This window comes from Pongo pygmaeus, chromosome 6, assembly GCF_028885625.2.
Source record: "Pongo pygmaeus isolate AG05252 chromosome 6, NHGRI_mPonPyg2-v2.0_pri, whole genome shotgun sequence".
Classification (NCBI taxonomy): Eukaryota; Metazoa; Chordata; class Mammalia; order Primates; family Hominidae; genus Pongo; species Pongo pygmaeus.
In genome coordinates, this window is record NC_072379.2 from 64958663 (window position 1) to 64972708 (window position 14046).

The following is a 14046-nucleotide window of genomic DNA, read 5'->3' on the forward strand; positions in this document are numbered from 1 at the left end:
ATTTGACACTGGCAGAAAAGCAATTCTTGTCATAAAGTGGCAAGGAACATGGCTGAATTGCATTCTGGTGTTCTGTGGAAGATAGAATCTGTGAGTGACTAACTCAAGTACTTAACTGAGGAGATTTCTAAGAAAAGTGTTGAAGATGTGACCTAGTTTCTCCTTATTGCTAGCAAAATGAAAGAGGAGAAAGACATATTGAAGAAGTAACTGTTAAGCAGAAAGGAACTAGAACTTAAAGATTTGGGAAATTCTCAGCTTGTCCATATGCAGAACATGAATGAGAAAGTGTATTCTGGAGAGAACACCAAAGTGTGGCCAGACGATGACTCCATAAAGAAATTATGGGTGTAATTCTTAGACAAAATCAGCTATTTCAAAAGAAGCCAGGGATAGAGATGGGGTTATACCAGCAGAAATACTGCCACCTTGGGGTAAAGAGGATGGAAACAGGACAAAATGCAGGAAGGTAAGACTTCTTAGATTCTACAGGACAAGACAATTTAGCAACCTGGCTGCAAATATGTATTAACCTCCAAGAAAAGGGAAAGTAACTCCAAAGGCAATTCACAGATCAGCAGAACATCTACTGCCACTGCCACCACTGGCCCAAAAGGTACAGATCAGGGAGATGAGGCTATTTCCCTCTCACTTTCAGGGGGTGGGGTCACCACTTCTGTCAGTGAGCCAAGATGCTACCGCCCAGTGCCCCAGGGACAGGGCTGCTGCCCCCAAGGGCAATACTGCCGCCTTAGTGGGTCCAGAGGCAGGGCCATCATCCCAGTGGGCCCTGGTACAGGGCATTGAGCCAAAGAATATTATTCTGAAGTCTTAAGAATCTAAAAGAATTTGCTTTGCTAAGTTTTGGACTTGCTTGGGACCTGTGACCCCTTTCTTCTGATTTCTCCCTTTTGGAATAGAAAGGTCTATCCTGTGCCTATTCTACCATTGTATTTTGCAAGCAGGCAACTTCTCTGGTTTTGTAAGTTCACAGCTAGAGAAGAATTTTGCCTCAGGATGAATTGTACCTCAATTCATGAAATGAAATGATAGATGAAATGTATCATGTAGATGATATTTGGATTATATTTGGGACTTAGAGTTGATATGGGAATGGGTTAAGAATTTTGGGCTGTTGGTAGGCCGGGAGTGATGGCTCATGCCTGTAATCCTAGCACTTTGGGAAGCCAAGGTGGGTGGATCCCTTGAGGTCAGGAGTTCAAGACCAGCCCGGCCAACATGGTGAAACCCTGTCTCTACTAAAGATACAAAAATTAGCTGGGCATGGTGGTAGGGTGCCTGTAATCCCATCTACTTGGGAGGCTGAGGCAGGAGAATTGCTTGAAGCTGGGAGGCTGAGGTTGCAGTGAGCCAAGATTGCACCATTGCACTCCAGCCTCGGCAACAGAGTAAGACTCTGTCTCAAAAAAAAAAAAAAAAAAAAAAAAAAAGAAAAAAGAAAAGAAAGGAAAAAAAGAAAAAAAAGAATTTTGGGCTGTTGGAATGGGTGAATGTATTTTGTGCATTAGTAGGAGTTGAATTTTGGGGGTCAAGAGGGCACATTGTTACAGGCTGAATTATGTCTCCTCCAAAATTCATCTCTTGAAGCCTTAACCCCTCATACCTCAGAATGTGGCTGTATTTGGGAATAGGACTTATAAAAGAGATAATTAAGTTAAAATGAGGCTATTAGGCCTTTATCCAATGTGACTGGTGTCCTTAGGAGAAGAGGAAATTTAGACACACAGGGAGACAGTTACCATGAATGCGCACAAAGAGAAAAGGCTATGTGAGGTCACGGCAAGCGATGCCTATCAGCAAACCGAGGAGAAAGGCTGCAGGAGAAACAAAACCCCTCGGTATCTCCATCTTGGACTTCTAGCCTCTAGAACTATGAGAAAAATACATTTTTATTGTTTGTGCCACCTAGTCTTTGGTCTTTTGTTATGGCAGCTCCAGGAAATGAATGCACTGGGCTGTTATTTGGCACTAACTGCCCGCTAATAAATACCACAGAAATCACCTATATGCCACTCATACAGCACTCCCAAAATAATAAGCTCCAAAATGAATCAGAATGAGATGATTTTGAGGAAGAAATAACATGAAAAGGAAAACACATTAAGGCAGAATACGATGATCAAAGAATACCTGAATCTAAGGGAAATGTAGAAGAGCAATCTATGAAAAGAAACAGTGAAGAAAGAGAGAAAGGTTCATTTAGATCATCAGCTGTCATATGACTTTGAAACGTGAATAGAGGAGATTAAACATATTCATTTGATAGCTGGAGGGTATAAGAAGAATATTACATGTGAAAAGTGCTAACTAAGAAGTTTACAATAAGTTCAGAAATAAGAATCACTGAACAGAAATATGCCTTCAATTTTTACAAACTCACAAAGTTTCTAGGAAAAATTATTATTTCTTTATATTTTATAGTTATTACAGAATTAAGTTGTAATATTTTTTAAAAAGAGGATGCAGAGACCGGGCACGGTGGCTCACGCCTGTAATCCCAGCACTTTGGGAGGCCGAGGTGGGCGGATCATGAGGTCAGGAGATCGAGACCATCCTGGCTAACATGGTGAAACCCCGTCTCTACTAAAAATACAAAAAATGAGCTGGGTGTGGTGGCGGGCACCTGTAGTCCCAGCTACTTGGGAGTCTGAGGCAGGAGAGTCGCTTGAACCCCAGAGGCGGATCTTGCGGTGAGCCGAGATGGCGCCACTGCACTCCAGCCTGGGCGACAGAGCGAGACTCTGCCTCAAAAAACAAAAAACAAACAAACAAAAAAAAGAGAATGCTTAGTGAGATGTCTGTTATATTTCTGCATTTTCTTTTTTTTTTTTTGACATTTTATATTCATGTATTAGAAGAATTGATACTGTAAAAATGTTTGTACAATACAAAGTGATCTACAGATTCAATTCAATCACTATCAAAATTCTCTCTTTTTTTTTTTTTTTTTTTTTTTTTGAGACAGAGTCTTGCTCTGTCGCCCAGGCTGGAGTGCAGTGGCGCGATCTCGGCTCACTACGACCTCCGCCTCCCAGGTTCAAGTGACTCTCCTGCCTCAGACTCCAGAGTAGCTGGGACTACAGGTGCCCGCCACCACACCTGGCTAATTTTTTGTATTTTTAGTAGAGACGGGGTTTCATCGTATTAGCCAGGATGGTCTCGATCTCCTGACCTCGTGATCCACCCACCTCAGCCTCCCAAAGTGCTGGGATTACAGGCATGAGCCACCGCGCCTGGCCATCACTAGGCATTCTTATAGCTGAGATTCTTCTCTGCCAGTGATATATGTCATATGCTGAGCATATTAACACAATAAATTCATCAGGCAAGAAAGAAAAAAAAGACTTTTTTTTTAAAAAAAAAAAAAATAAGGGATCACATCAGCACACTTCACTTGAATATTGGTGATATGGTTTGGATCTATGACCCCACCAAATCTCATGTTGAATTGTAATCCACAATGTTGGAGGTGGGGCCTTAGTGTGGGGTGATTGGGTCATAGGGGTGGTTTCTCATAAATGGTTTAGCACCATCCGTCTTGGTACTATTCTCATGAAAGTGAATTCGTTCTCATGAGATCTGGCCATTTAAAAGTGTGCAGCACCTCCCTCCTCACTCTCTCTTGTTCCCGCTTTGGCCAAGTGAAGCGTCTGCTTCCCCTTCCCCTGTGATTTTCTGAGGCCTTCCCAGAAGCCCAGCAGATGCCAGCATCATGCTTCCCAGGCAGCCTGTGGAATCATGAGCCAATTAAACCTCTTTTCTTTATAAATTACCCAGTTTCAGGTATTTTTTTATAGCAATATGAAAATGGACTAATACAATTGCTATGTTCCACACACCTACCTGCAGAGGCACATCGGGATCCATAGTAAATTGGGCAATTTTGTCAGCCCAGGGCAATAATTTCTTAGTTTTGTGGTCCACATAATAATCAAAGATTGTTCCCTGGGATGGAAATTTCACTGCTTTCATCTCTTTCTGCCACCACCGACTGAAGTCAGCTTGATAATCAGAAATCTAAGGAGAACAAGAAAAATCCTTATTACAGACTCAAAGTAATTAAAACTGTAAAAAAAGAAACAAATTATGAGTAACAATATCACAGGGGTAGAAACCTAAAATTACCATAAACCCATCAAGCACAAATTTTGTGAAATAATTAACTTAAAAAGCAAGGTAAAGTTAGGTGAACACCAGATTACCTGTTGGTTATTCAATCTAATGACAATGTATTATGCAAATTCCTATGCTAGGTAGTCACTGTTGTAACAGTGGTGTTCACTTCTACCAGTGTTCACATCAATTTATGGGAAAATGGGAAAAATAAGAATGGAGTACTTTTTAAAAGTTAATGACATTATTTGATTTAAATACTGTCCTTTGTTCTGAGCTTATAGCTTCCCAGTGATAAAATGAAGATTTTAATGATAAAATGATAAAATTTTAAGATAAAATGAATATTTCAATGATAAAATATTTTGACCTTATAAAATTATGGTGATAAATAGTTATTTTTATAAATGCTCTTGCTTAGAAAAGTAAACAACTGGCAACTCTATACCATTCCTACACATCATTATTGAAACTCTATTGATCTCTGGAATTCTAAATCTGGGAATCCCTGCCATGAGAGATGGAGGAGGGGAGAAATGCATGGACTTGGTTTCCTACCAGACCAAATCTAAGGGGTCCAGCTGAAAAGTGCATAGGGATCAACTTTCAGCCTCCAGAGAGATTTATATTGGCAAGGAACAGGCTCTCTTTACTGGGAGGTGCTTGTTTTAATATGAGTATAGATATAAGACATTTACTGCTAGCTTACGGTTGGAAAATAAAGAAAAGGACAACTGTGGCAACAACTAGAAAAACCCTTCTATATCCACAGGATGGCCTGGCCCAGTGATGCCCAAGTCCACAGGATGACCTGGCCCAGTGATGCCCAAGTCCACAGGATGACCTGGCCCAGTGATGCCCAAGTCCACAGGATGACCTGCCCCAGTGATGCCCATGTCCACAGGATGATCTGGCCCAGTGACTCCTATATCCATAGGATAATCTGGCCCAGTGACTCCTATATCCCTAGGATGATCTGGCCCAGTCACTGCCATATCCACATGATGACCTGGTCCAGTGATACCTCTATGCATCCACAGGATGACCTGGACCAGTGACTCCTATATTCATAGGATGACCTGGCCCAGTGACTCCTATATTCATAGGATGACCTGGCTCAGTACCTCTTATATCCACAGGAGACCTGGCCCAGTGACTCCTATATCCATAGCATGACCTGACAGAGTGAGTTTGATGAACTCTTAAAAATATGGTGTGTGTCTACTGCTTTCAGCAATCTCATTTTTATCTATGACTTCAACTGTGATTTTTCCCCAGAGAATTTTTTAAACCTGCTTTTACTTTGATGTCCCTATGTCATTGGATTATGGCCTATAAACTGGGCAGAGGGGGGTGATCCGTGTTTGCAGGGAGAGCTTGCCCCACAATCTTCCAAACCAGCTGAGAGCATCCTTCTACCACCCCATGCATGAGTTATGACTTTAGGTTCATTTAAATTATTTTCAGATTGGTGGTAGAAGATATTTCTTCACCCTGCAAAAGTTGGTCTTGAGCCAGGACAGTTCAGATGATATTACTTATCTGGCACCATTCTCTGTAGGCAGACTACATTTAACTTTTACTTTATATCAAACTTTGCTTCACCTAACCACTACATAGGCAAAATGATTTTGGTGACAAATCTTTCATTCATTAATTCATTCAACTAAAATGCATCTGTTCTAAAGTAGAAAAGAAAACCAACAGGGTCTCTCCTCTCACAGAGTTTATGGGGAATAGAGGAGAGGAACAAGAAGATGTGTCATCCAGCTGAGGCTAAGCCAACAAACGCAGAAATCAACAGTTGCCTTGAAAGTAAAGTTTGCTATAAGTGAGAGTAACAGAGGCAACCTATTTTAATTGGATGTTCAGGGAAGGCATCTTTAAGTGCCATTTAAGGAAGAGTCCAGCATGTACAAAGTTCCTGTGGTATGAAAGAACTTGGTGTGCTCAAGAAACTGGACCCTGTAGCTGGGGATGGGGGAGTGGGGGAGTAGGGGGGGGAGTGGGGGAGTAGGGGAGGGAGTGGCAGAGGAAGAAATAGGGAGAGCTAAGCAGGGCTAGATTCAGAGGCCTTGTAAATAGAATTAAAATTTGAAATGTTATCTTAAAGGCAATAAGGAGCCATTCAAGTGTTTTCAACTCTGGAGTATATCATATGATTTCATGTGCATTTCAAAAAATCACCCTGACTGCTGAGTGGATGATGAATTATCAGAACAAAGGTAGAAATAGAAAGCCCAGTAAGGAGGCTACTTCAGAAGCCAAGTGAGAAATGACGGCAGTTTATGGGAGTTCAGATAAAGTTGATTTGAAACTTGTTTTGGAGGTTGGCTGCAATGACTTAATAACACAGGTCCTAAGTCAGTCAGCTGCTGTTTGAACCTGGCTTAGACATGGGTTAGCTTTGTGCCTGGAAGCAATTAATATACCTTTCTAAGCTTCAGTTTCTTATTTGTAAAAGAATAGTTGTACCAATCCATGTAGGGTTTTATAGTTTTTGAAGAGTAAATGAGGTACCCTATGAAAAGCTCTAAGCACATTCCCTGACACATATTAGACACTCAATTTGTTAAGCTACCAAGTGGCTGTCCTGAGAACATTTCTTGTGTCTGTTTCACGCATATTGCCAAACTCACAGCCTCTCTTTTAAATGGTCTGTAGTTAGAGCCCTTTTGAAAATTTTAAGCTACTATTGCTGCTCATGTTGACTATTAATTAGGGAAAGGAAGGTGCCAGTGATATCTAGCTTCTAGCTTATATAACTAGGGGGGAAGTCTGATACATTTGGAAATTGGAAAGATTAAGAGGGTCAGCTGGGAGGGAGGTGAGAGGTTATGAGTAGGACGGGGAAGATGTCCGCTATCAACATCCCACCTGATTTTACAGTCCCAGAAAGGGAGAAAAGGGTAAATATTGAAAGAAATACCTGGTGGAGGAGGAGGGTTGCCTTCTGTCTGCACGTGGCCTCCATAAACAAGGAACCCATACCTGTTGTAAACCGTGCCTCTGAGAAAGCCACATGAAGTCCCTGACATGAATACTTGACTCTCACTTACACAGTGAGAGTCTGCTAATCTTTAGAAAGCACTTGGAAATTACAGAAGGAATCTGGCTTCTGAGAATGGCTGAAATAAGATCTAGGAGGCCAAGTGAATTCCAAATATACTATTATAATAATAGGCATGAGTTATGGTAACCTGGTGGCGAGATGTGGAACTGGCCAACAGATTACATCAACCATTTATTTTCTGATCTACAGTGGACAAACCAACAGAAATATAGGTCACTCTTGGCTGTGATGCATTTCAGTGTAAATGCCCCCACTTACATCTGGAAAGAACAAGGAAGCCTGGAAAATGTGTGCTATCTATTTTTAATGTAAAAATTCAGGGGTACCCATAGAAGCACTATGACCCATGAGAGGCCCTGAGGTACCGTGGCTTTTGGAGAAAGACACACTCGGGTGGGAATCCTGATGTTGCCATTTCCCATCAATGTGACTTTGGGCAAGTTACTTTGCCCCTCTGAGCTTTACTTTATTTGTGCAATGAGGATACCTTGAAGAATCATTGTAAAGATCACATGAGAAAAATTACACATAGAGGTGCATGGTGGCAATTAGATCTGCAAATTTCTAAAGTTGAATAATTCCCACTTTGCACTTTGGTAAGCCTAAGCAGTTCATGGGATCTGTGTGCTGGTGCAAATGTTTGTCTCAAGTGTTTCCCCATAGGAAATCAGAAGCCACAAAAGGGTTATGCAAGCAATCTGTACAGGCATGAATATTTCACTTTCAGCTAAAAAAAAGACCAGTGAAAAAGGAATTGGCCCAGGGTTGACTATGGTTCACAAATGACTATCCTGGGAATAGTGTGTGAGACTGGTTAGAAGTAAGAGGGACTGGAGAGAGGGAGACCAATTTGAAGATTATCAAATGCTACATAACCGAATTGTCACCCCCCCTCCCACATCCCACCCCCAAATCCATATTTTGAAGCCCTACCCCCCAGTGTGATGATATTTGGTGGTGGGGCCTTGGGACATAATTAGATTTAGATGATGTCATGAATATAGGGTCCTCATGATGGGATTAGTATCCTCATTAAAAGAGAAACCAGTATCTTTCTCTCTCTGTCACATGGGGACACAGTGGGAAAGTGGCGGTCTGAAAGGTGGGAAGAGAGTCCTTGCTGGAACTCAACCATGCTGACACCATAATCTTGGACTTTTAGTCCCCAGAACTGTGAGAAATAAATTTCTATTGCTTAAGCCACCCAATTTGTGGTATTTTGTTATGGCAATCTGAGCTACTAAGACACTACAATAGCCAGGGCAATCTAAAGATGCTTTGCTCCTGAATTTAGGCTGCAGGGATGGAGAAGAGGGAATAGGGTTGGCAGCTATTTCACAGGTGAAAGTGAAAGGGTCTGAGATCACAGGACACAGAAATCAGGAAGAGTGATGTCTCCCACATTTTTAACTGGAGCTACCGGGAAGAATGTACCACTGAGCAAAAGAAAAGAAGGAAGAGCAGGGGCAAGTTGGAGTATGGGGCAGAGGAGGAGATCTGTCTCAGGCACACTGAGTGGGGCTTCTTGTAGAACAGCATGCTGAAGGTGAGGCCCCAGAGGGAGCCGGAAACACAGAATTTTCAGTTCAGAAGACACAGCCAGGCTGGAGGGTATGGATTTAGCATTGTCACCTGGGGTTAGAACCATCAGGGATGGGACTACCCAGAGAATGCATAGACTTAGGAGAGAACAGGGCAAGTAGTATAGATCTATAACATAACAAAAAGGTGTGGATCCCATATTTTAACCTCCCCATGACCCTGTCCCACACAAAACTGGAAACTGGTCCTGTAAACTATTTCTAAACATACCTGATCTTGTAGCAGGGTGCCTCCAAAAGCCCAGATACAAGCAAATACAAAATAGACTTCATAAACTTCTTTTGGGCTGTCAGAAGGTACATTTTCAGGAGTCAGCAAGCACTCCAAAAGAACACATATAGTCTAAAGAAAAAGAAATAGTCAAATGAGGCAACACTTTTTTTAAATAGTGGAGTAAGTTCAAGGAATATTTTTACAACTCCCCTTTATCCTTAAGAGAGTACACAGTTTTTCCCAGCTGTGATTTGCTACATTGGGAGAGACAAAAATTACCACCTTGGGTGTCTAAGTTAACAGTAGAAAACTTGTCACTTTCAACCAAAATGATCTAGGTAATAACAAACTATTTTTTAAAAATAAAATTTTAAACAATCCAGTTAATAATCAGTATACAGACCAAAATCACATATAAGCAAAAAAAAGGGTACATATTCACTTTTTTATAAATAGGAAATCATTTTCTAAATAGTATTCTATAATCCACTTCCTTGATTAAAAACTGAAGACATCTTTCCTTATCAATAAGTGTTACTCTACACCATCACTGGAATGGATGCAGAGGATTCCATTGGATGAACAGGCATTTATTTTACTATTTCCTTCTTGTTGGATATTTAGATAAACCACTTTCGGTAAGTGCTTTGGCAGCCATTTTCCCACCTGTTGTCATAAATTTAGAATGTCAGACTGGCAGCTTAAGCCTGTGGCAGCTTTTTGGACACCAAACTAAATTTAACCTTGAAAGAAATGCTGTTCAGGAACTCAGGAATGTGTTCTTCATACCCTCCAGGTGAAATGGCAACATGCTGGGCGGTCCTAATGTACCTGGCCCATGCTTAGGGCAGTTGTGTCAGCAATGAGGGGAATGAGGCTGCTGCAGAGGCCTTCACCATATGAAATAATAACCAGTAATGAACAGGTTTTCGGACTAGTTCTCTAAAGCACAGAAAGTTCTCATTAATTAGCACTGTTACAGATCCTAAAAACTCAAGAGACTCTTCCCCCAGTTTTTGCAGGCAATGATAGATTTTCATCTCTATTATACACACAGCAACGCAAGCGATCACAGATGAGGTCAGCACTGTGTGTGCCTTTCCTTCCTTGCCACAGAGGATGGGGAAATACTTTTCATTTAAATTGTTGAGCACCTATTATATTCTTTAATCTTCTGTCTTGATTTCTATTATTTCACGTTGTGCCACATTTGCCAATTTGAAATAAACTTTTAATAGAATAAAACTCACCAAGCTGCTATTAAGAAAAATAGTGTAAAACTCTGAGGCTTTGTTATTTTTTAGTAGAAGCCATGTTGTTCTAAGGAACTGTTGAAATCAAAACAAAAAAGACTGAACGGTCTCAAAGTGACACTATCTGCTGAGATGAACACACAAATAAGGCCATACGTTTCTTCTATTTTCTCCCACAGTACTTGAAATACATCTTGAATTCTGTGTCAGCACTTAACATACTTTAATGCGTAATCTGAAAGAGTTAATAAACCTTACCAAACTTAAAGAGGCGTCATATATCGGAAAACAGAGTGCATTAATTTCTCAAGATAGCCATTTCAGGTCACTATCTTCTTATACTCATTTTTGTCTCAAATTTCCATACTTATTAATAACCACAGAAGAGAAATTGCTCTATAAAACAGCAGCTTAAAAGGAGCTAAAAATTAAATGCCATTTCCGAATACAACAAAAGAAAGAAGTAGAACAGAAATCATATTAATTCCTACTGACCTATTTTCACACTACTCTTGAATGGAAAAGTTCACACCACAGAGAATCACACAAATACACAAGTCAACTTGAGAAAGAACACGATAATGCTTTTTTGCAAGTATTACACCAGAGGAAGTCTAATTAGGCTAACTACATAATTAATTCATAATGAATAAATTCAGACCTGCTTTTGGAAATAAATTATACCTCAGATAATTACTGTTGAAGACTATCGTTTATTTAATTGGTGTGCGAATTATCCAAAAACCTGAACTTTCTCTTCTTATTATGCTTGTGACTATTTCTAATTTTGTGTCAAACAAATTTGGTAACACACTCACTTAATGGTAACAAAGTACTTAGAAAGCAATTTTGCTCCTGTAGGAATAAAAGGGTGTGGGGGGTTTCTAATTGTAAACCTTTTCGTGAAGTGTTTTACTTGTAAGGGCTGGGGATAGTTTTTCTTCATGCTGAGATTAAGATCACAGCCTTCATTTCTGTGTGCTGTGAATTATTTTCATTGGCTTCCATAACAACATATCATGTGTACCCTTCACTCTTACCAGCTGTCTCAAGATGAAGATGAGAAAAAATATATCCCTGGGATATTACGAACTCTTCATCCAGACTGACACTCCTCCATGAATATTTTTGGGAGGGGGAGGTCTGTGAGTGGCGGCACCTAAGTGTTAGAATTTGGAGGCTTTCTCTTACTCATTGGCTGGCATCTTTAATTGCACAAATTTGTTTTATTAGAAAACATACGGAGCACCTTCTCTGGGCAAGTTACTTAGGAACCAGAAAAATAAATAAAGCTATTGCAACTTTGTTCTTCTAATTCTGTGCAAAGACACTGGAAACGAACACAATGATTCAACAAACACATATCTGGCACCTACTATGTGCTAAGAGCTATCTGGGGATGTTAAAAAAAAAGTCAAGAAAACATGGTTTCAACCTTCTTTCACAAGATTGTGAAAAGAAGGAGAGCACAAACTTAAATGCTAACAGAATGTGATAGAGGTTTGCAAAAAGCTGCAGGGAACATGGGGGGTGGGGGTGGGGGCAAGAGGGTTGGAGCAATCTAGCAATTCCAGAAATCTTCTCATTTTCTTGGGCAAGCAAGAACTTCTGTTGTCTTGATCAACAAACTCTACCGCATCAGGACCGGAACGTTAAATGGCGTAACCGAAGACAAACCTGCACCAGGCTACTCTCAGGAATTGAAGTGATGGTTTTAAAGCTTGTTCTCAGTTTATCCAAGCATGTGGGGACGTATTTATCAAAAAGAATAGTCAAATTGGCCTTTTCTGATTGATGCCGCCTTCTGTCTATCCAACTGGCCACATACCTGAAAAGGAACACAGAAAAGCTTTTATTGAACACTAGGCTTGAAAAGCAGAATTTCACCAAGTCAAAAGCTTCCTCCTTCAACACAGCTTGGTGCAACACTTCAGGGACACGTTTAGTGAGTTCATTCTATTTTTCAAACTGCAAATATTTTAAAATGGCCCTTTAAAAACTTGTTTTAATGGCCATTTTACTTTAATGAAAAGACTGTAAAAGAAACTCCTAATAGCACTTAGAAGCCAAACATAATGGAATATAAGTAGACCATTACCGAGCATTTATGAGGAAGTGCACTATGTCATTTCCTGAAGGGCTGAAACTATTCCCATAGTGTAGGCCTTATTTATGAAAACAGCTTGCGATTTTTCTTGATTAATCTTGGCATCAATTATTTAGTAATGAGAAATCAGTTATGAATAAAAAGATGAAAATTCCATAGGGGCTATTTCAAAGTGCCTCCTTTTTCAATGGACTGAATGTAACTCCAATCTGATAGCTGCTAACGAGTTTCCAATAGGTGGTTCTGATATGGCGTTTCATGCTTGGGGGGGTGTGTGTGTGTAATCTGAAACATAAAATGTTATCAATTTGATACATTAAATATCCTTAATGTATTAGTAAAATAATACTTATCAGTAAAACAAAGCATGACTTAGTAGCACCTATAGTAGGCTATAGGGCAAAAATGTATGATGTTAAACTAAAAATAATCCCTCAGAAAGTTCTCATTAAGGATGAAGCAGGGGGAATAAATACGTTTAGCATCCAGCAGAGAAGCAGTATGACCACAGGTCAGTTTCAGCTACACCTTGCATTTTGAGCACAGGAGACATTAAGGCAAGATGATTATCTGACAAACGGCTCCTTTCACTTTTCGCAAGGCTTCACAATAGAGTTTATTAAATAGCCAGTTATGTTACACTCTGATGAAATTTATAAAATGTCAACTGTCAAAACTTTTTCAAGACCAAGAGAAATGGTTTTCAGCAGAAGTCCAATTGCGTAAGAGTAACCTGATAGAATGTCTCTGTGTGGTAGTGACAGTGGGAACCGCGGAACGATGGAAAGCAGGCGTCAGTGCCTGGGGACAAAGGAATGAAGGCCACCCTCTCAACTACTGATTTTACCCCATATCAGCTGCCAGAGTGGAAAGTTGAATCTTTGTATCTAGAGCTTATCAAGAAGAGGCGAAAGAGGATTGCTCAGGGAAAGGAAAGTCTAAAGTGAAACTGCCTGGATATGTAACTTGGTTCCACCGTTTTTTAAATGTGTTACCTTGGGCAAGTTACTTAACCTCTCTGTGCCTCAATTTTCTCCTCTGTAAATGGAGATGGTAATAATATGAACCTCCTGGGGTGGTTGTGAGGACTATGTAAGTTTGCATGTACAAAGTGCTTACATTAGCATCTGACAAATAAATTCTCAATAAATGTTACTCATTAGTACAGAGTTGGTGGCATTCAGAAACTCAGGTTTAGATCACTGCTCCATCTCCCTGTGTTTCTCCTAAAGGCAGTAGCGTCCTACTGGGCACAAGAGTTGGCATCCTGGATTCTGATGGATATAACAAAACCCACACCCCACTTCCCAACAAAGTTTCTTCCAGGTTTCTGTGGGAGCAGAAAGCCATTGCAAGGATCACTAGGAGCAGTAACTTCAAAAATAGCCCAGAAGGAAGAAGTGGGCTCTGCACTTAGGGTGCAGGTAATAGCGACTTCATGGAGTCACATCAGCAGCAACTAAAGTCTCAGAGAAAATCTACTGATCCCACTAGCAAATGATGCTTTTGCACAAATTACTTCCACAAGTGAGAGGTGCTCCAGAAAAAAGTCAGTCCAACCAAACCAGGAGATGTGGTAAGAGCTGATTCTGCTTGAGAGAAAAAAAAAAAAGTCGGGGGGGTGTGGGTATCAGATAAATGACCTCTACTAGGGATCAATCACA

At 40.4% G+C, this 14046-nt stretch overlaps 1 protein-coding gene across 1 annotated transcript in view; it reads right to left on the minus strand.

Annotated features, from left to right (window-relative positions):
* Positions 1-14046, minus strand: part of DNAH11 (dynein axonemal heavy chain 11) — a 355283-nt gene that overhangs the window by 172535 nt on the left and 168702 nt on the right. The window contains exons 43-45 of the mRNA XM_063667481.1: positions 11953-12103; positions 9020-9151; positions 3865-4038 (exon numbers count right to left, since the gene is read on the minus strand). Of these exons, the coding sequence (XP_063523551.1) occupies positions 3865-4038; positions 9020-9151; positions 11953-12103 (457 nt within the window). The remainder of the gene's footprint in view (positions 1-3864; positions 4039-9019; positions 9152-11952; positions 12104-14046) is intronic.